This window comes from Chlamydotis macqueenii, chromosome 3 (assembly GCF_036417535.1).
Source record: "Chlamydotis macqueenii isolate bChlMac1 chromosome 3, bChlMac1.mat, whole genome shotgun sequence".
Classification (NCBI taxonomy): domain Eukaryota; kingdom Metazoa; phylum Chordata; class Aves; order Otidiformes; family Otididae; genus Chlamydotis; species Chlamydotis macqueenii.
In genome coordinates this window covers 32,920,239-32,943,684 of record NC_141558.1, presented here as the reverse complement: position 1 = coordinate 32,943,684, position 23,446 = coordinate 32,920,239, and the positions used below count along the sequence as shown (strand labels likewise).

The 23,446-nt window shown below is 34.2% G+C and overlaps 1 protein-coding gene across 34 annotated transcripts in view; it reads right to left on the bottom strand.

Moving 5' to 3' along the window:
• Positions 1 to 23,446, bottom strand: part of RIMS1 (regulating synaptic membrane exocytosis 1) — a 338,013-nt gene that overhangs the window by 118,857 nt on the left and 195,710 nt on the right. For 9 of the 34 annotated variants that reach the window (XM_086745687.1, XM_086745652.1, XM_086745655.1 and 6 more), the window contains 10 exons: positions 19,419 to 19,475; positions 18,987 to 19,033; positions 18,525 to 18,637; positions 17,343 to 17,473; positions 16,875 to 17,046; positions 16,608 to 16,764; positions 15,298 to 15,369; positions 8,243 to 8,399; positions 6,120 to 6,245; positions 2,121 to 2,183 (listed from right to left, as the gene is read on the bottom strand). In XM_086745687.1, coding sequence (XP_086601813.1) covers positions 2,121 to 2,183; positions 6,120 to 6,245; positions 8,243 to 8,399; positions 15,298 to 15,369; positions 16,608 to 16,764; positions 16,875 to 17,046; positions 17,343 to 17,473; positions 18,525 to 18,637; positions 18,987 to 19,033; positions 19,419 to 19,475 — 1,095 coding nt within the window. The remainder of the gene's footprint in view (positions 1 to 2,120; positions 2,184 to 6,119; positions 6,246 to 8,242; positions 8,400 to 15,297; positions 15,370 to 16,607; positions 16,765 to 16,874; positions 17,047 to 17,342; positions 17,474 to 18,524; positions 18,638 to 18,986; positions 19,034 to 19,418; positions 19,476 to 23,446) is intronic. The other 25 variants (XM_086745656.1, XM_086745662.1, XM_086745677.1 and 22 more) reach the window with 6 other exon arrangements.

Sequence of the window (23,446 nt, the reverse complement as noted above, 5' to 3'; positions counted from 1 at the left end):
ATTCCAATTTTAAGCTGAAGATGTCTCAACAATTAATTAAAACATTATTCAGCAAGCTGTCTAGAAAACAAGGATAAAGTCTCACAATGTTTCTAAAATAAATAAATGTCAGGCCAGTACAAATGAGAAAGGACAAAAGACAGCAACGAATGTGCAGACCAAATTTTTGTTGAAAGGGTTTTTGAGACTATTCGGTCAAGGATAGATGCTCCCCATTTTCTGGGTATTATTAAAAGTTGGATTAGGCAGTATAAGCCTCAGAGTTAATTTTGTAAATCAATGTATTATCTTCTACTGCCCTTTTTATTCACCTCCAATGTATTACTAAAAGTACCATTCTGTTTTATAATATACCATTACTGTTACTTTAAAGAGGTGAATTTGTTACTTTTCTTCATCAAAAAAAAACTCAAAACAAAACAAAACAAAAAAACCCCAGGAATAATTACAGCAAGGAAAAATGCAAGAAAGAGCTCTTACTCTCTGAATTTGTTGTAGCTCTGACCTTACTCTGTTGCTGGCCATGCATAGTTTTTAGCTGGTTAACTGGCCAGACTGGTCAGTAGATTTGTAAAACTATCGGAAATCCATAGTGACTGGGCAAAGTTCATCAGAAGTTCATAATACAATATTTACATCATGATTTAAGTGAGAATTTAAACATTGTAATTGAAGAACTTTAATGAAAATTATAATCTTTAAGAGAGAAAGAAAAAACACAGAGCTGGGGACAAGGAAGGAGGTGGAGCTATAGAAGATGCAGCAGAAAGAAAAAGGCCATAGAAAGGAGGTAGGAAAAATTGCTATTATATGACAATAAACGGACATAAAATAACAGAGTGAAATAAATTATTAACCTTTAAAACCTATAATGTTAAGCAAAAACCTTTTATAGCTGAAGTATGAGAATTAAACTCTTCCTACTGATGATAAAAACTTAAAATTTTAATCAATTAATAATAATAAAAAAATCATCAGCTTCACTGATGTACAGGTTTTTTTAAAGTTTTCAGATTTCTATTTTACCTTTATACTAGTGTGTCTTGTAACAGAACCCTATCATAGCATCTTTGATGCCATTTCAAATTTTATGAAGAGAATTAAAGCAACCTACAGTATATTTAAAAAATCCTGCTCTGTAGGGGAAAATCCTACATCAATTAAATAAGTACATTAAACAACACTTTTAAAAGTTTGACAATTTTAAACAGATAGCACTGATGTAAAACTCTTAGTAACATCCAGATCCTGAACAGAAAAATGGTTAACTACTTGGTTGAAGTAGTTGAATCGTTAACTACTTCAACTTCAACCTAAATTTTTACTAATTCTAAATGGAAGATTTTCTAGACAATCAATATTTTTTAAGAAAGTTAACAGAAGTGGTAAAAAAAAAGGAGAAGTGGCAGAATTAGATTTGTTAAAAGATATTACAGTCTCGTTTAGTTGCACAACATTGGGAAGATTTGAGAAAGGGAGCGGAATGAGAGACTGATGAAGATTGAGGATGAGCCGAAACCGCAAAGTTTATGCCTGAATCTAATTTATAGCACAATTTGCAGATGCAAAACCAAGTAATATTAGACTCCTCAAATCCGAGCTTCCCAGTGAGCCCTCATTAATCACAGTTCTTTCCTCTACAAGTGACCAAAACCAGCATGAGATTAGGTGTCACAACAAGTGAAGATTGTTGGCTTGTGCGTGGCTAACATAAAAATGCAAATAAAAGAAAACATAAAAACAACTAAGAAAGAATGGTTGAAATTATAACAACACCGTCATGCATTGGGAGATCAGGACTTCTGTGACTAGACAGAAAATCTAGCACAAAATACAACTGCAAAATCAGAACTTCAAGTGCTTTAATCCTTATTACTGAAGTTCACAAACATATACACATCTCAATCTGAATTAAAAAAAAAAAAACCAACAAAAACTACAAAACAAACCAACAAACAAAAAAAAAAACAAAAAAAAAAGAACAACTGACACTTGGATCACAATGTACTAGGAAGTTCTTTACTTACTGGGAATAAATACTGCTATGGGAAAAAAGTCAGGCACAGAAAGCATAGACAACTAACCAGATGTGTTGATGATTACCGAATTCCTGTATTTACCTGATGGTATGTAGGCACTCTGCACTTCTTCCTCGTTTTGCTCTGGGCAGCATAAGAAGCTCACTGCAGACAGGATGAGTGGTGAGTGAAACAGATATAGTTATGAAGCATTAGATGACATGGGTTATGCCAATGATACGCAAATGAAAACATAAAAAGAAACATGAAGCTTTGACCCAGATAGATAGCCTGATAATGTTCAAACCTAGACTACACTTCTCAAAGAATATGAGCCAAAAAATGCCTGTGTTAACTACTTTTTCAACAAATTCCTTTTAGCATGGCACCTAATTTTGTGGGATTTCCCTTTTTAAAATTCAGTACTGTTTCAGAGCTCTTCATTACAACAGGAATCCATAACTAGCTCAATTTCTCTAATAATCCCCTTTCTCATGAACTAATTAATGAAGAAATACTTTGGGGGGGGGGGGTGGTGGAGGAGATGCTTCTTGTTTTTTTTCTTCCTAAGTCACAAAAACACACATGAAAATGCAGGGAGGGGTGCTACTAATCTGCTGTGGATTGGTTTATGGGAAGAGTAACCAATCACCCTCTTTGGAAAAACAAAAATATATGTTCACTGGAAATCTTAGGTTTAGCCAAATACAAATACTGACTCATAGCTCCTGATAGTATTTTGTAATGCAATCCTAAAGAAATTTAAAAATTGCTAATTAGCCATCAAACTTCTTGTTTCTTATTGTTTCCAATTAAGAAAAGTAGCTGTCTATTCTATTTTTCATTTACTGTAACTAAATACATGCTACAACCAGCAAGATAGTAAAACCAATACCTATTTATGCCTAAATATGACTATGATATGCAATATCCCTTGAATTAATCTTGTAATTTTATGCACTTCAACACAATCAGAAAGACCAAGCCCTAAACCTCTTTAAAAATTAAAGAAAACTTAATGGAAATATGCTATTTTAAAAGAAGCAGGGACTCATATGAAGTACTATGGCGACAAAGAGAGAAAAGATTACGAAATAGATAAAGCAGCAGTCGTTCAATGTGTTTTGTGCTTCATGCCATTATAAAATGATCAATGTATTGATGCAGTATAGGCAATACCTATCTAAAAGTCTAAAGCTGGGCAGCTTGAAACAATGGCTTATGAGTTATGTGTGAGATTTAAGTTTGTATCTGGAACTACTAGCCTGATTTCAATGCAATAAAATGTATTAAAGGTGAACTGATTTTTTTTTTTTCAAGCAAAATTTCCATTCATAAGCTCAGAGGACTGACAGAATTTATATGCAGGTTTCCAAATTACAAATAAACATGCATTTTAGGAAAAAAGTTACCATTTTCCTAAGAGTTGTGACCTAGATGCAAAGTCCACATTAAATCATAGGGTATTTCATTAATATTTACTCTAACTTTGCTAAGCCAAAGAGGATCTATTGTAATTGGCCCATGGCAAATAGTAGTATAAAATTCATTCAGAGAAGGGATATAAAACAGCAAATCCACCATGAAATCTTCAAGTTAAAACAACAAAGCAAAAGAATCCATCACAGTAGATTACTGATAATATAAGAAGATACTTAGAGTTCTATAATAAATTAAGACTGGTTTGGAGACATTTAAAATAAAGACTATTATTCTAAAACAAGTGGTTTTTATGTGAGTATTTTATTACTCATATTAACAGATTTTTAATTAGGAATAAAAGAAACACTAAAAAATGAAAACTGCTATGCCCTTGAAAACTGGATGATGATCCTAAATTCAGAGCAAAGTATACTGCTTATCCATATTTCCTAATGAAAAGCTTTTCCTAACAGATTTATATATATATACATACACACACACACGCACATGTATATATGTATATAATTATATATTAAAAAGGTGAAGTGGAAAATCACTCCCACTGGAAATTTATCTCACCAGATGCTTTAGTAAGAGACAATAATCACTATTTTTATAAAGCTCTATTCAGAATATTCAATATTATTTTGGGATCAATAAGAGATCACTGAAAAAAATTATCAGAAAATAATCAGCAACTGTCATTTCTGCCACGTAACTACCAGATAATTACTCACCTTTCAGAACAAGTTTGTGTTAGACTTCTACACGAACGTACTTGCTTAGACAAGGGGTTCATTAAATGAACAATAGATAATACTTATACTGATATTGATACTAATACATAATACTGAATAAGGATTTAAAAATCTTTGGATACAATCTCCCCTATGATGTTCCTCTTATGTACTGAAAGACAGTAAAACCTGCAAGAGTTAAAACAGTCTCCACAACTGAAGAAGGGGGAAAGATGAAAAAGAAAATGGTAAAAAGGAGACTGCTGCAGACAATATTATTACTGAAGGAGAGGAAGTGCATGGACTCATCTTTAAATCCTGCAAATAAGCCATGTACATCCTTCACATCTGATGTTTAAACTTCTGAAAAGCATTTTCTGAACATTGAAAAGAACTGAAGACTGTCTTACTTCTCTGAACAAATCCAGCAGCCCCTTGCTGCTGTGGCTCTGGTCTGACAGCTCATCTCCAAGCCTCTGAGCCTCAATGCAAACCCTGCTCTCCAAGCACTATCCATGCATATATCATAGTTTGAGGCTTTACTGGAGGATAATTTTCTAGAGGCAATTACCTGTCTATATTCATTTCTACTGACAAAAGCTACTTTTAAATGTATCTTCAGATCTGTTGAATAAGAAATCTAGTCAATAAACATCTTCAGGAACTTTTTGAATACATCACTACTTATAATAAACATCAAACATTCGCAACGAGTGGAAAGTACTTGAATTAGCTTAACTATAAATCTGCTTACTACATTTGAAAAGCATTTCAATTCACCTCTGAAATGAAATTCAGTACAACAATCCAACTTAGACAATTCTGTATATATTTCTTGCCTATAAAGTTGCATTTTAAAATGCTCCAGGTAACTCATTAATTCCCATACAAAAACACATTAAAAAAGAAAAAAAAAGGCAAGATCATATAAAAACTGAACTAGTTTAACTGCAAAAGCCATCTGTGACTCAATTTCTATGATGCTTCAAAACCAGACAGAGTTCCAGAGATTTTTATGGTTTATTCTTCACGTGTTTTCACATCACTATGAAATGTATGTTCTGTATTAAATTTACTGGATCATTTGGAAATGTTTTGTCATGCTTACTCTTAAAAAAATACTAACTTACTGCAAAAAGAAAAAAAAAAAAAAAGATCCGAAGACATTGATAATCTATGTGACTGTCATCATTATGTTTCCCAAATACTGAAGTGAAATGCTACTTAAAACTTTTTTCACCTATAAACTAAACAGAAATTCTCATTTTTTTCCATTTCATTAGAATATATTCCTAGACACCTGGAAACGATGCCTACTAGGAGAGACCAAGCGTCCTCCGAGGAGTGTAGTCACTGCATGCATTCCAGGGAGAGGTGTCTATGTGTCACTTATCTAAGGCTGGAGATTCTTGCTAATTACAAGCACTGCAACTATACTTGCTATGCTTGGGTACTGTATCAAGTTCACCACAATGTTACACAAGATGCTGTGAGACTGCATATGTAGCTGTCCAAAATCTACAAGAACAGGAATGCAAATCATAGCATATGCAACTCCTAACTAGTAGGAACGCATGCCTGGTATTTTTCTTGCTACTGAAATGGATAAATTCTAAGTTTCAAAAACAGCTAGGGCATACATGCAGATTTATGGTTTTCTAGCAAAAATCTCTGGGCTTCATTCATGAAACAAACAGCAGAATGCTGTAGGACAAACACCCAAAAACAGTTAGCCTAAATACTTTCTATTACTGTCAATCCAGTGCAGAGTTTTACCAAAAAAGAGGTACAGATAATTAAACATGACACTAGATCTGTCAGTGAGGACTATTTCTCTCCCTTCTCCATTACTACCAGTCGTGTTTCTACTGAACACTTGAAAAACGGGCAAACCGACAAAGACATTTCTAAACTTTTTTCCAAGTTCAGGCTGGCGATGTACCTTTCTTGATCAGACAAATACTGACTATCCATATCTCTGGATCTGTAATCAGCTGGAGTTCTGGAGGCATCATGGTGTCTAGTTGGAGAACGTGATCTTCTCATTTGATGAATTTCATCTAAACTCCTGAAAGGCAGAAACATGTATGATAATCTTGTTTTCTCATAAATAACACAGCTTAATGGATTACAGTACAAGTTCATGGAAGTTTTTAGTAATGAAATTGTTAGTACATGACTTCTAAAAAAATATCAGATTCTAAGATGAAAAAAACCCCACACCTCTAAGCACAGAAAGCAGCCATTTCTACCACATTTAGAAGTATCTCCTCTTTCTGTGTACACTGATGGATTCAGCGATGGCATTTTCAAAGCCTGTACTTAAAGAATAACTGAGAACAAGAACTGATAATACCTCACATGAAATTCAGTTTTATGTGTTTCTAGATTCATAGACAAATTTACAAAGGTTTGATTTTGGGCTGTCAACTTTTTGCAGGTATTTCCAAGCAGTCTTTAAGAAATTCTGGAACCGGATATGGGAACTTGCAGTAGATTTTATCAATCTCAAACTAAGTGTTATACAAAAGGGGTAAGATTTTGTATAAATGCGGGTAAGCTCTGACCTCCATGACAGTAATTTAAAGCTCTCTTCACATGAAGAAGAACAAGAAGAGAAACTACTACTTGAAGGGCAGATTCTTCCTTTAGTTTAATAACTGATACTGAAACAAGAAGCATTAGTTTTTCAAAGTTTAAAATGAAAGAATGGGTGAAGTTGTCTATGAAATATTTCATTTGTGCACTGTAAGAAACTATAAGAGCACATATAATTGTTTGCAAAAGCAGCATGAGGAGCTCTCATTCTGTCTACTATAAAAAAGTCAGTGCCACAGTCTGCTTTATGTACAGCCATACTTTTCTATCTGTTAAGGATGCATTACTGAGAAATGCAACAGCAAGGAATTTGATGCATAGTGAAATAGCTTAATCTGTAAAAACGTATGTAACAGAGGAGGATGCACATACGGACTTATTTAAGAAGTACACAAAACTTCAACACACAAGAACAGTATATATGGCATGAAAGATGGAAAGGAAGAAGCTAGACCATCAAAATTCTCAAGTGGGAGCAGAAGCTGGTTTTCCAGAATATATATATAATTTTTAAGCATGACAGATGTCTGGTATTAAATGACCAGTGATGGAACTTCAAAAGAAAAAATAGACACAGAAACAATGGATAAGGACAGTACTGCAGCACAGAGTTTTGTAGACAAAATTCAGCTAAGAAGGGTAGATTTTCAGTAAACTGCCACAGCTTGTAGGCAATAATGTTGCTAGTGCAACACTTCAAGCTCTTGCAGTAATTCAAGAACAAAGTTTCCCAGAAGTTAGAGGAAAAAAATGATTAAAACTGACTGATTTTTAGGGTTCAAAGAGAAAAGGCTGCAAGAGAAGCTTATTGCCCTGCACAACAAAAAAAAAACAGCAAAATCAAGTGGGCCAAGTTTTGTGCTTAAACAGTCTGTATGGCACAATTCAAAAAAAGAATAAAGTATGGAAATTAAAGCTCAAAAAGGATTCTCCTATTAAAAGGCCATCTATTAAAAGCAGTAAATGCAGAAAATACATGTTTATAAATCACTATCTGATTCTGTAAAGTATTTTTTACTTCTTCCATTAAAAAATCACATTATAAATACAATTGGTAATTTCACCTTGCTGTTACTTCAAAATTAGTTCAATTCATAGTTATATACAATTTGTACATGTCACTATTTATTATCCTAAAAATACACAATATACTTAAATGGCTTCATAAAATATTCACACACTGACTGAGAAAACATTTCCAAATCTATGTATTAGTTACGGTACGCAGATGATGAATCCTAGATAAAGCGTCAGTAAGAAAAGGTAAGTTTTACAGTTATGATTCAGCCCATGAGTGCTCTTGAATGATTAACATAAGCATACATCATGTTCAAATACTACACTATTAAACTCAGATACAAGAAAAGTTTTAAAGTTGTGAAAAATTGCTGAACAAGAGAAAAGTTAATAATGATAGGTTATACAAACTTGAAATCATGCAATGTTTCACTAACTTGTGATGCCTACCTCTGTAATGGCACATTTGGTAAACGTGAACGGGTCCTGCCCTGATCATCACCACGGTGAGGAGATACAGATCGTGAACGATGATGTGTTGTTCTTTGCTGTTCTGGCACAGTTAGCGTTGTAGATTTACTTTCTCTAGTACTAGACCTATAACCTACTGGCAAGAGGGCAACAAAAGGAAATTAGAGAATAAAAGTCTGGGTTTGGAAGGAATTCAGATGGTTAGTCCTTCCAGGAACACACATCTAAACACTAAACTTTCCAGTTGTCATTCAGCTGTTGTACATCCTGAGGTATCATGCAGCCAGAATAAATTACTAGCATTACCGTTAAATGTCTACATGTACAAAGAGAAACTGAGATGATTTTCATTATGTACTGGAAGACAGGGAGGAGAGAAATAAAATAGTTTTCAGACTTGGGGAAGAGTATCCAGAGTAACTTGTATTTCAGAATTGTCATACGGTAGCAAATATTTGAAGGGAATCCAAGCAATGTAGGTTTAACTTCATCTAACAAATGGAGAAGGCATGCTTGTGTATGACAACACAGACTCATCCAGGACTGCTCATATATAAAGTATTCTTCTGACTCTTGTTATACAAAAATGCTGTCCTACCGAACTTGGCCAGAGCCACCTACTTTCAAAAATTACAGGCATTTAGAGTATATTGTATAGAATATTGGGTGCTGCATACTTTGCAGAGAACTTTTTCTGAATACTGTGAATGAGCTGCAGTTTCTCATAGTTCATTTTATACAGGATTTAAAAAAAAAAAAAGTCAGCAGAATGTTAGTACTTTTTAAAGCATTGATATTCCTGTGCATTTTTTTTTCATGTAGCACACTGCTTGCATTCTTATACACTTTGAATCCCATCCTAAAACAGACAATGAAGCTCAACAAGATGAATAGCTTTCAAAAGGTGTCTGCTATCTTTCAAAAAAAAGCCTAAGGAGATTTGCTTAGTTTCTCATTACTAGACATTTAAATTAGATTACAATAATCCCTTGACCAAAAATCCCTTAATGACAGAAAGAATCATCCCTCAATGACTACAAAAATAATTGTTTAGATTCCAAAATAATAATTTTGCTGCTGCTCTGTATTTGCCCAGCATTAAGTTCTTGTAATGCCCTATTTTGTTCAGCTAAAAAAACCAGTCTGTACCAGAAATCTTTCCACAGAGGAAAAGACAATGATTTAGTCACTCAATCATCAACTGGTTAAATTAAGTTCCACTTTTTAAGGATCTTGTTATAGAATTTTAAGTTTGGGGTTTTTTTTCATATTTTGTATAATTTTTATAATTCCTGTAGTTCTCTGATTTTCTACCAAATTGTTATCCGCTTTTGAAAGCGTGAGCTGTATACACAGTCTGTATTAGGCTTGGTCATGTGTTCAGCGACAATAACCTGCTCAGCTGCAAGTCTGAACCCTGATCACAATCATCAAGGAAGCATTCACGCTTTTTTCTCAAATTGTGCATCAGTTTACCAAGGTATTCTAACGGACTTGTAACTTATCTGGATGCATTATCTCATTACTAGACTTAGAAAACACTTTGTTAAAACAGTGATAAGTAATCCTAAAATAAGAATACCTTCCACCATAGAATAGATTCATCTTAGTAACACAAAATTAAGAACAAGGACCTACTAGATGATGCACTTTATCATTAAAACAACTCTTAAGACTGTTTTCCCTCATCATACAGCTTATAATATGACAGCTTCCAGAACTGTGTCTACCCTTTATACAGGACTGAGCAATCTAGCAAAAGTTATCCGAAGATAACAGAACTCAACCTACGTGCTGTAATATCCTACAGTAGCTTTCAGCCTCACACCAGCTTTCCAGTAACTTCAGTAAACAAAAAAAAAATATTTTCTTCAATACGTTCTTGTTGTCTTTAATGTATTTATCACTACAAATATGATAGGGAAGGCAGATAGGAAGGAGTCAGTGTTTTGTCAGTGTTGACAAAAGGATTATTACACAGTTTTACTACAGACTTTCTGGTTACTGTCAGCTAGAAAACATGCAGAAAGCCCTTTGCAAGTTCTGCTATCATTTTGTCCAACTTTTGTGTCTTCTACTTCATAGTACAATGGCTAGTTTGAGAACATGGGAAATAATTTTTCTTCGATTTCTTGAAGCAGAGGGGTGGAATGAGGTTAATAAATCAGGGAAACAAGAAGCACCATGAGTATTAATGGTTCTTAGAGGGTCAGATTGAGCCAAAATAAAAGCACTCTTAGGAACACAGTATGTAGCTCAGAAACAAACATCAGGGACCATAACGTTGAGTGCATGTGTGTGCTGTTCTCAAACAACATTGAGTTAGACATGTCAAATAAAAACAATGAACTTAATTTCATATTTAAAATGTGACATTACTGAAGTTTGAGGAGGGTGGTGGCTATTGTTTGGAAAACCAGAGAAAATACGGAGGAAAAAAAACTTTTGGGAGAGCTCACTAGTAGCTACAAAACCAGCAAATGCCTGCCACTTGAAGATTTTAAACAGCAAAGCTGTACTGAGCATGAATACAAAATAGGCCTGTAAAAGTTGATAGCATGCATGAGTATCTACCGACATTTATCAACCTTTTAACAAAGAAGGATTCAGAGCTGTGTAATAAAATTAGAAAGAAACATGAGGATCTCCCTGATCTCAGGACAAGGACTGGGTACAAATTTTGAAGCAAAAAACAGAGTCCGTCAGGACTTCAATGGAGGTTCCCTCATTTCATATACTAAAGCTGCTGCAGAAAATGTCTCTTTGTCAGAGGAAGAAAAAAAAAAGACTACACGTGACAAAAGCTGGATGTATTCCCTTTCTCAGGATACCTAAGTCTAAGCTGTATGTGCTAAAAGATATTTCTTTTTCCAAATAAGCTTGTCTTAGATAAAATCCTGTCATCTCTATCAGAAGGAACACTAATTTACCTTTATTCAACACTAAAATCAATGAAATCAGGCATTTTGTCCAAGCTTTAGGCAACTGTACTGAAATGCATATACTTTGAATACAAAAATTTAAATACAAATTTAAGTTTAAAATATATTTCTAAAGTATCTCTAGTCTGCCTGAAAATTGCACCTAGGATTATCCTGTACACTTAAAAACCCAGTACAGAAGGATGATTTTTATCCTATATATTCTGCATAGCCAAGCTATGCGGGGAACAATATCTGAAACTTGTGCATTGTGTTTACACAAAGCTTAGAGAACAGACAGAGCAAGAGCAATTCGCATTTATCCTAATCATTAGCTCAAGTATTGTCAAGTTGGTCAAATCACATCCATACTTCCACAGTGACCATGAGAGTGACAGCAACAGTAACATTTCCTCATATCCTCAAATACAAAGGCTCTGCGCTCTCCAGATTGAGCAGAGAAATTTTTTGCATGGACCAGCATGACAGCAGTAATCAAGCTTATAGCAGTTTATGGAGAAGTTGTTTCTCAGTCACTCATGGGAAATTGTCAGGTGTGCCATGGAATGGAAGCTGGATGGATGATGAAAATTGTTCTAGAAAATGTTTGATACTAGAATATTTTTTTACTACAATACAGACAATGACAAAGTGTTGTGTTGATGTCACTCTGCTGCTACAGGAGGAAGGTAAGTACAATGCAACCATTTATACAGATTACATATGACAGAAAAAGAAATTGTTCTGAAGAGCTACCCATAGCATAAGCAATACAGCTCATTAAAATTACCATAAAAAATACTCATAAAAAGATAGGCCTTAAAATATTTTTGATTTTTATTAAATTCTTTACTGATCCTTCCTATATACTTAGCACTGGGGAGGCCACATCTGGTGTACTGGGCTCCGCAGTACAAGACAGACAAGGAGTTACTGGTGTGAGTCCAGCTCAGGATCACAAAGATAATTAAAAGACTGGAGACTGTCCCATATAAAGAGCGGCTAAGACATTTAAAATAATATTTTCTTCATGTAAATAGATGTGGGCATACAACAAAAACCTGTCAAAAAGCAATTCTGTTAAAGCTGAGCTTCAAATTAAAGTTACTTTCAGCTGTTGATATAAGTTCCTTTTATGAACAGTTCTATAAGCTGATTTAAAAAAAAACCCAAACTTTATAAACCACTGCAAGATACTACTACTAAATGAGGACAGTACAATTATATGAAAGGTAAGACAGATTTGTGATATGACACAGGAAAAACACTTTTATTAAAATATTCTTGAAGTTATCAAAGTGCCATCACGTTTGATGTAGTAGTCTTTACTTCCATTGACAAGCAGTGATTCTTTGCAGCTGCTTAAACCTCTAAGAAAATAGTTTTCTTCATTATTGCTAAATGCTAATACTGAATTTGCCTTAGCAATTGGTAAAACATTTGAAATTATAGTTTAAAGGATTTACAATGTTAGTTAATTTAGCCAAGATATTTTTATCATTCCTTCTTTAGCTTATGGTGGTGTTCAAGTGAACTTTCGTGCTTCTACATTTTGCAGTTGTGTGTCTGTTTTTTAGAAAATGAGCAATAATCTTCGTGAAAATCTTGAGATATTAAGGCAGCAAAATAACTTCCTTCTCTTCTGAATATTTCAGAAAAAGAATAAGTTAATAACTGTAAGAGTATACCTTTAATGAAGACAGAGCTTATTTATCATATATAAGTACCATGGTGGGTAACAGTGGCAAAGGAAGAAAAAGGGGCTTTAAAATGAAACATTTTATTTTGCATCATATATTGTAAACTCAATTTTTATATTCTTTCTTCTGTTGACAAGGAATATCTTAATCCTAGACTAACCTAGTTGAAGCCAATAGAGGCTATGCCAAAATGGTCTAAGAGTGCATCTGAGCTGCATCATCATCCTATATTATGAGGAAATAGAGATATTCATTGTTGTCTCCCACATGCATACCTTGCGGAAGAATGTGTGGGAAATCTGGACCAGGTAAGAGCTGCAGTGCAGTCTGGTGAGGTCCATGGTATTGGAGGGCAAGAGGAGGGAAGGGCTAAAGACCCTGCAGCACAAGAAAGTTGCATACAACTTTTAACAGGAGACTGTCAGATGGAGAAGATACTGTACTATTCGTTCAATGCAAACTAAGCTAACAGTCCAAAGTCTTAGAAGATCTAACAACGTGATATGCAAGGAAGGCTGGATAGGAGGGTAGAAATGCATATCTGAACTTGGTGTCCAGCCAAATTTGTGAATCTACACCTGAAATTCTCGAGCAATTCAGTAGACAGTTGGACTGGCTAACTTTTCCAGCACTCACTGCAAAACACGTTTTCATATGCTGTCTAGGCTGTCACACATTCAAGGCTGATGACTAAAAACTTTACTTGTCCCTGTGTGCCTAAAGTCTAACTCCCATTTAAGAATTCAGACTGCACCTGCAAACAAAGCCCCCACACTTACATGTATATCCACTTTGCACAGGAATCACAAACAGATGAACTCCACTTACAATTGCCAAACAAGCATATCCATTAAACTCAAAATAGACAAATTTGTGCTTGGTCAGGTCAGCTGCCAGACTATTTCTGATTAGGTGGACTTCAGAAAAAGTTTCCTTACCAGGCCCTTCAAGTTTCAGTTTAAAGACTCTCAGCTCACTGTAAATCCTATTGCAACAGATTAAATCTTGCAATTTTCTACAGTGATCTCTGAGAAAGTTTGGAGCCATGCATTCTTCAAATGCACACCTGAGCATGCACAGTCCCAAGAAATTTCTGTAAGAATCAGTTACTCAAGAGCTGACCCAGTGAATAGAGCCCAGTGCATTCAGCCGAATATTTTTGAACATTTCCTGTCAGAAGGAAAATGGTTTATTTCAAATGGCAAATGGATGCCTTGAAGAACTGGCAGCTGAAAAAAAAAGCCCGAGTTCTTAATACAGTATACTGAAACCTTAAACTAAGTAACTGTACAGAGATACGCCAACTAAAAAAGTGAAATAATAAACAGGAAAAAATATTTAGAAACCATTATTTATTTTGCTTTAAAATGTTCACTCTGATGTAAGAATATCGAGATTAATCACTTCATTAAAGTAAATATCATTACTAGACATACCTGAACAAATTTCCCTCTTAGTAACTCAGGTGGTAAGTGTATTCAACTAAGGAAAGAACCCAATCAGCATTGAGGGAAAGATAATTTGGCTCAGTAAACACCAAAATAATACTGCATTAATAAAGTTATGTTATTTATTTGTATGGTTATGTAATGAATAAATAAATAGTCAGATTATTTTAAACAAGGATCAGGAATACACAGATCTTTCCAAATCCCACCATAATTCAATTCAGTGACTTTCATCAGGAAGATCCACAGAAAAACTGATTTAGTGCTGGAAATGACATAGTGTCTCTTCACTTAGTTTGGGACAATTGGGAAATATATTAATCTGATCTGTAGCAACAGTCAAACACAAGTAGAAAAATGTGGTATCCGAAATGATCCTCAAGACCTTCATTATGTAAGGAATGCTGAACTAAAAGTCAAACCACAATAGCCTCTACAAGTATATATTTATGAACATTTAGGGTAATGATAGTTCATGAAGGCTTATGAAAACTATAAAAGATATAGCCATGCTACATGCATCTTAATCTACAGCCATGCATTCTCAATAAAGCCCATGGGAGATTGCATTATATCTAAGCTTCAAGCAAAAAGCAAAATAAAAAAAAATGCTTGCAATAAACACTGAAATCTTAATTTTGATGTTAAAATAATTTCTAAAATTTAATTTATATTTTAAATAATGCTTGGAACATTATGCAGTAAACAATTAAACTATCTGAACCACCCAACGGTTCATATATGAAGTATGATGTGTAAAAGAAATATTAATGAATGAATAGAAGAATCCTCTATTTCAACACAATTTAGGACAGGTACCATGGAATAATCAGGAAAACTGTTTTTTTCACAATGCACTCGCCAAAACCAGTATCCTCAATATTCCAAAATGTTATAAATAATAAAAAAAAAACAAACAAGCAAAAAAGAAGAAGAAAGCAGGACCATGCTGTTCACCCACGCACCTGGAGGAACAACTCCAATACCATCATCAACATCATAATCTGAGATGTCACTATCACTGATAGGTCGAGATCCTGCACAACAGTAAGGTAAACAAATACCTGAACATCTGGTCGTGTTATAAAATGTAAAAATAAGTTCATTTAACATACCACTGAAATTAGAAAGATTATTTTAAGTCTAAACAACAGCGGAGGACAACTAAACTGCAGTGACTGCCACTGACATTTCACAAGACAGCTGAACCAGCTTAACATCTTACAGCTGCTGCGGCCTCCTTTCCCATTTTCCATCCCTCATGTCCTCAGTAATCCTCTACCACATAGTTTGTTCTCACAAAATCAGCTAAAAGTTAACTCAAAGGGAAAAAAAAAAAAAAAACAACAAACTTTTGTGCTATTTCAGTGAGTAAGCTGAATCAGCTTGCTGAACAGGAAAAAAAAAGTGGCAGCATATGGTGAGAGAGGGGAAGAGGAAACAGCACTGCCAGCTTTTAGAAAAGTTCAAATATCTCATGAAAACTAACCTTTAATTTCCTCTCTCTATACATATCCTCATGCAGCAATTACAGCAGTATCATATTTTCATAATTCATTCCTGAATGTGCACCAATTTCCTACGCATTGGCTGGAATGAATGACTTACGTGTTTGAGAAAAATAGCTTTGAAATGTGTTTTAAAATAACACCATACATCCTTCTTATTTCTAAATGAATCTCAAATTAATTTAAATGAACAGAGGAGCTATAATAGTCAAATATTTCAGTACATTCATTATTTTAATATGCCTCATACAAACCTGAAATCAGACTCATCAAAACAACTGTACCTCCCAAATACAGGCATACAATTTCTCTTTGCTGCAGAAGTACACTTCCCATCTGATTGTATGATGAGCATAGTGGAGGCTGAGATTAACTTTATGATGAAAAGTGTTTTTAAGCCTCTAAGTCTTTAAGGACTTCAGGATTTTTTTTTTAAATAAACTTTTAATTATTAAAAAAGTATCCAATAATGATGAACTTCATCTTTCTATTTAAAAGTAAATTTATGCAAACAAATGTTTGAACAATTTTCTTTTACTAGTAAAAACCAAATCAATTCCAACAGGTTTCATATACCTGAAAGTTGTGTGTCACAGGTGAAAGGCTGACATGTCATAATGTTATAATTTGCATCTCTTATCTGCGACACATTTTCATTATGTTCGAAGACTATTTCTTTGCATCTTCTATATGAAACAAATACCATTGCATCATATCCAGCATTTCTAATTTACAGTTTAAAAGAGATTAATGGAATTTAGACCTACTTTGTAATTTTTTGTTAGTGCTTTCTCCACCATGAACATGTCTTCTTGGCATGAAAGGTGATGGCTGAGGCAGAGGTAGTGAAGATTCATCATGTGTCTGTAGCTTATACCAATGTGGTTCATCATCTAGAAGTGCTGTTTCCAGCTCTATAAGAATCTAGCAGAAAAATTATCAGGTTTGAATTTTACCTTAAGGCACACACACACAAACACATACACAAAATATATATACAACAAACTCAGGAGAAATGTGATTATATGTATCACCTCTCCAAGAAATTCACTCTCTTCTTCTTGTACTCTTGGTTGATCCCATACGGTTATTTCAAGCATTCGTTCTCTAAAATCTCTACGATGCACATGTGAGTAGAGAAAAGTTTGATTCCATTTTGGCTCTAGACTTTTCTTTACTGTTTTGGTCCTCCTTTTACTCTTATCACTGAAACATAAATATTTGTGGTAAATTGTAGAGATAAATCACGAAATGCCATCTACTCATCAGCACTTACTGTTTTCATTCTTTCTGATCTGATAATACCTAATAGAGAAAAGTATTTGCTGTACAGTGGATCACCAAAAGTCCAGAAAGTTAATTTGACACTGACTTGGATGAGTCAAGCACAATTAATCTAACAAATTACATAAAGGAATTTTTTACTTCATAGGCGTTAATTTAGAAGTTGATTCAATACATGGTAAATTACAACATAATTTTCTAAACTGAGATACTACTACCTTCTATCTGGAAGAAAATACATTTTTACATAGGGATTCCTGGGGCGTCCATCGACTCTTGGTGGCAAATCTGTTGCTTGCAGAACATTTACTATTAATTGATGTCCCACTTTGTCATACCACAGTTTAACCTACAAGAATCAAGTTACCAGAAAATGCTACTGAGAAAGGAGAAAAAACCAGAATTTTCAGACTGCATCATATTAACGACAATGTAAAAGTAACCACTGTTCTTTTCCAAGCGACAATGAGTTATATTTTATTTCAAATTCCTTAATATTTAATTAAGATAGAAAAGATGATGGTATATTCCAAAGACTTTTGTCTTTACCATAGTTGCATACAATGGTGGTGCTTGATTATACTTACATTGTTTATTGTACTCACTGCATAATCTTGGATCTGTGAGTGCATTTAAGCCAGCACGTTTTAGCTCTGCACCTTAAAAGCTACATTCAAACAGGAAGCCCTAACTGTAGTTAAACTCAAGGTATAGTTAAAATCTATCTACTCCAATTATTCTCCTTGCAAATGTTCTTATGAAAAGTATAATATACAGCTAAATAATTTCTTAAGAAAATCATTACATTATGAAATTTTGGAGCCTGCTGTATACTTAGAAATTAATACAATAAATAGAAAAATATATAAGAATGTACAAAACGAAGTCTAAGTACTCACAGTATATTTAATAAGCCCAGCTTCAATTAGTATTACAGACTCTTCCGGGAGGTAGTGTGTATCTAAATTAAAATGCATTACTGAACAGCGTAACTCTTAACAAATACACAGCTCTTTAAATGCTCCCATAAAGAAGATAAAGAGATATTATGCTTGTTATCTGCGGATTACTGAGCATGTACAGAAGAGTCACCATTTTTCAATGCAGAAGGTACAGGACGACAAGTTACAAGGCATTTTTATGGGCTACGGGCTACTCTTCATGTAAATTCCTGCCCTCTTCTGTGTATTAAGACAACAATTCTTTACCTCTGCTCTGATTACAGTGATGGCTTGTGAGTGTGTACAGAAGGTCTTAAAAAACATTTCAAAGATGTTAGTCTTTATCAACAACAGATAATTCTCTTGACCTCTCGACAGACCTTGGGAATGGGGAGGGCTGAGGTACTAGGACCTCAGATTTTCATTAAGAACTCAGAAAAAAAAACAAAATATGCTCACAGAAAGCTGCCCTGGTAGGACTTGTGGTGCATCCCGTAGGGCTCCAGGGCTGGTCGGAGATATAACAGAAATAGAAGGCCTTTCCATCTTCTGAGATTCAAAAGAACTTGAACCTGAAAATATACGAGAATCACATTAACTTTCCATCCAAATTTTTGAAGGTAATTTGGATAACTTACGAACTGCTTTTTCTTTGACTTGTATAAAGTTTGTATTGATAGAGTATAACTAGATTAATAAGGGATTAATAAAATCCTGCTAACACTTGAAATTGCACAGCTTTTAATCAAATCCATGTTTTCCGAATTTAACACACAAGACCAAAAGCCACCAAATTTTGTCATGCAAAAACCTCAGAGCCATTGCAGTCTCCTAGTGCTCATCTTTTAGAAAATTCAGAGTCGAAACAATTGTGCTGGGTATGAGACAATGCGTAGTGAAAGGAATGAGGCATGTACTCACTAGACTCTAACGGGGGGTGAGAAGTCTCAGGAATCCTTGGAATATCACTAAAACGTGAATATACACATAGGAATTAGAAACAACAGAGATAATCTTCTGCAACAAATACACTTCTGGGACACTTTTTTAGAAATATGTTTCAGTTCTAATGGGTTACAAATAAAGAAAGGGGAAATATATAAACACATTTTTCTCTGGTATTCTTGAAAATCTTACTAATGCAACTACTTACAAATTAAGGGACTAGCAGATGTAACAACATGAGCACTACAATGTTAATATTGTGAATGGATCACACGATATTTTTACAACCGGAACAACAAAGTTAGAGAGCTTTTAGGAAGAGAATGGTGGCAAAAGGTAGTATAACTATGGATGTTCAACTATTTTTTGGAGGGAAAAATATCCAAAAAATAAGGCAGATTAACTCACTAGTAATTTTTATATAAACGTCTCAAGTAGTTCACGGAATGAAAGTGATGAAAATGTCTTACAATAATAAAAAGAAAAAGCAAACATTAGCAATGTTAAACAAACGAAAGAACAATGCATTTCTTCAAAGGTAAAAAAAAAAGAAATTCAAACCATATTATGATTGGGATGCACATTTTTCTACATACACATACCCAGCACATTCACAGGTACAAGCAAAAACAAACTAGTTAAGTCCACACACATCTATCAAAATTTTGCCGTCAATAAGTTTACCCTTCCATCAAAATCTGGATGATTCTAGCTCCTGGCTCTCTTTTGTTCTCAGGAATCATCGAAAAAACATTGTAAGAAAGAGCAAGAAACAACTCAAATGTACTATTGCTAGTAAAGCAGGAGAGCAGGAAAAAGGAAACAAAGCTCTTCAGTGAATTACATGAAAATATTTTCATCTACACAAAATATTTCAAAATTTGAACAACAGTAACATTTCTGAAGAATATTTACAAGATGTTAAGTCTAAAGCTGAGCATTTTAAAAGTAGTCAGGCATTTGTCTGTTTAGTGCAACACTAGCTTACTGACTTTGAAGTCAATAAATCTGACTCCTGGCTATATAAAAGTAACTTATGAAAAAGAAACAGAAACTTAAATCAGAAAATGAATGTAACAGTGTCCAAGCAATTAATCTTAAATTTGCTTTTCATGTCCTGAATTTAAATTTCTGGTGCATATTTATAAAAAAGCCTATTTAGCATCCAGTTAACGTCTCACATCATCAGCTTACACCTAGCATCACCCCACAAGAATGTGCTTCTCTTTGCTTTGACTTTGTAATTAAAGTGTAACATGGTCTCCTCAAACTCATTGAAATACAACTGCATTACTTATTCTTGACATATGACACAGTACTACTTCACAAAAACATAAAAAAATTAACAACATACTAATTAACAGAAGGGTGCTGTGTAGACTTCTTCCTCTTAACATTTTCTCCTTTCAATTTCCAGGGCAATTCTCATAATTCTGAAATATTAACTTAGCATATTCAAACTGATTTTTCTGTTCAATCCAACATTAAGTTGGCAATGTTTTCTTGCGCTAGAATATGAACATTCTCATCTGCAGTATAGCATTGTTTCTAATAATATCCCATTTAGGATATCCAAACAAGTGTGTGCAAGGAGTGCTTCAACATGGAAAGTGTGACCTACAGTGTCAAGCTTCATAATTCCTGGGTGGGTAAAAAAAATGGTCAGGTTGATGGTATTTTCCTTACTTAGAAGTGGTAGTCCTTGCTAGGTAAAGGTAAATAACAAAAATAATCAGATCTTTCTTAAGACTTTACTCATCAGATAGGAAAGAGCTAATTAAATGTCTTTTTCTAATCCCCTTGTAATTCTTATTAAAAACTTACAGGAACAGTGGAAGACAATATAAATTTCAACTCCAGATAAAATGCATGGTTTGCAACAGAAATGTTATTTGGCAGCTTTCCCACCTGCCCTGTTCATCCCCACCATATTAGAGCTCGTTCACCCTCAGGTAATCTGTAAAGCTTTATAACACAATGGACAGCTTATATATACACACACACACATATATGTATAAAAATATAAAGACTGTGTATGTATGTATAGAGAGATACACATTAAATTATTGCTAGGAAATCTTATCTTCCCTAATATATTTATCTTGTTTAAGTACAGCTCTGCACAAAACTGCAAGACACAAAAAGCTAAGAAACCAACAAATTAGGTGGGCAATACAGCACTGATCAAACACTTGGCAGAGTATCCTAACAAGTCCCGTAACAGTTCTGCTTTCTGCTATTGATTTCAAAATGGACATTAAATAATTCAAAGTTATTCTTCTGTCCATATTTAAATTTCTTACAAATCCAATAATCCACTTTACATAATAATTTCTTAAATATTACATGCGCACAAGAAAATAACTAGTGTTATATATTTAGTGACTTTATCAAATGTATGAGTGGTACTTTCTTTTACACATTGTCATTTTATTTAAAGAATGAAAATTCTAAAAAGAAACTATAAAGCTTGTTAGGTGAGAAAATTAGTCTTACCTAGCCTGCTCTTAGGGATTGCAGGAAATATTCTAACACTACGATTTACAAAAAAAAGTTCTTCAGAAGAAATAGTAGAAACCTCACTACTTGTAATATGCAAATATAGACTAGTCAAAGTAAATAGTAAAAACAAAGTAAGAGATAGCACAATAACTTATTGAAAATAAGAAGAGAATTTTGCTCTGCTATCAGAGCAATGTGAACGTCAGAAAACTAATGTCAGACACATTCCAGTAAAGAGCTGCTGACGTTGACCTTTGTCTTTCCACATCTACCCTGAAAGGCAAAGGTTCTGTGCATTCTTATGCGATGTTACACATTACTATTTTATGTCTGATCCTTTCATGTCTCAATGAATACATAAATTAAACTGAACTTAGGTTGAGACTACTCTGTGCAGACATACGGTTTGTGAGGATTACTATTTTGTAAAACACAAGAAGAGCTGTAATTTCTGAGAGCTACAGTCAAGAGCTTGACCACTGGAGACAAACCAAATTCAAATGCAGTTGTAACCCGCACTTCCTAAAATTGCTCGAGGGACAGAAGCAGCATCCTCTCCACTCTACAGAGTTTTCAGAATTTCTGAGTACTTGTCTCCAATGCTCATCCTCCTATTTACAAAACCATTCCTTCCCATCAGAACCTGTAGATCAACCTGCAGTTTGCACTCATTACATTACTTGAGTGACACTCCAGAATTCAGTACTGCCTGGTTTATGATGGAGGACCTAGAGTACAGCAGCAGTTCCTGCACAAAGAAGCTGAATCACACCAGAGAACAACAATTTTGGCAATATTATCTGCAGAAATCCAAGCAAAGATAGCTAGCATCTGACAAAGAAAAAAACATTTGTTTTACCTGCACTATCCCATAGGGCTCACCCGAGCACACAAGAGCCGGTAAGTTAGTTATCATGCCAGGTTTCCTCTCCGAAAAGCAGAGTGCCAGAGGATTTTCTATGCTCTCCTTTGTTAACCGCCTCTTGTGTTGTATGCATATTCATAGGTAATTCTTCCCCTCATATTTAGATAGCCAACCCATTAATTCTGTAGGTTTCTTATCTACCTTGTGTTGCAATCACTAGCATTAGTGTCAATTAGTTTCTACGGAGCTTTTACAGCACTACTGTGGTTACACTGTTTATTGTTGTTATGTCTTCATCTGCTAATCGTGTTATACATTTCACATTTTTCTCTAATAAACATCCTACAATTATCCATTACTCAAAATTACATTTGCTGGTAGACACAGAAATCCAAATTTATAAGACTAAGCAAATTGTTTAGACATCAATTTTGTAACTGGCAGTCATCTAATTTGTGGCCTTACAGTCCTCCCATTATTCACTTAAGTCAAATTGCATCATATTTGGGCTTTTTAGATGTAATATGCTAGTACTTTTAAATAGAAACTAATAAAAGTGCTGGTACATTATTTGCATTATTAATACTGAGAGATGAAAACACTTAAATTATGCAGACGAAATATCATTTTTCAGGTCTTTTGGGAAGTCCTTCTACTTCCTCACATGAATTTTAGGTGTAATGGATTACCACTTAATGCTGTACGAAGCAGCATCGATTTTGCTGAGTCAGCATCTAAAGCAGACACAAAACTTTGCTATACTATATTTGTTGGATTAAATAAAATTCTGTCATGAATTTGAAACAATCACATAGTTTGGCTAACAAGACAGAGAGAAGCCAGGGGAGGGGGGAAGTAATCTGTTAATGCAAGCAAATAATTTCCTGTTATGTAACATGATTTACATAGATTATAATTTTTAAAAGAAAAAAAAAAAAGAGAAAGAAAATCCTGTGCAGTATATTCTTTCTTGTTAACTAGTATCACAATCTCCTTCATTGTACAATGTCTGATTTTTTTCTTCTTTTAAGATGACAGACAGGTAAATCCCAATCTCACACAAAACAAC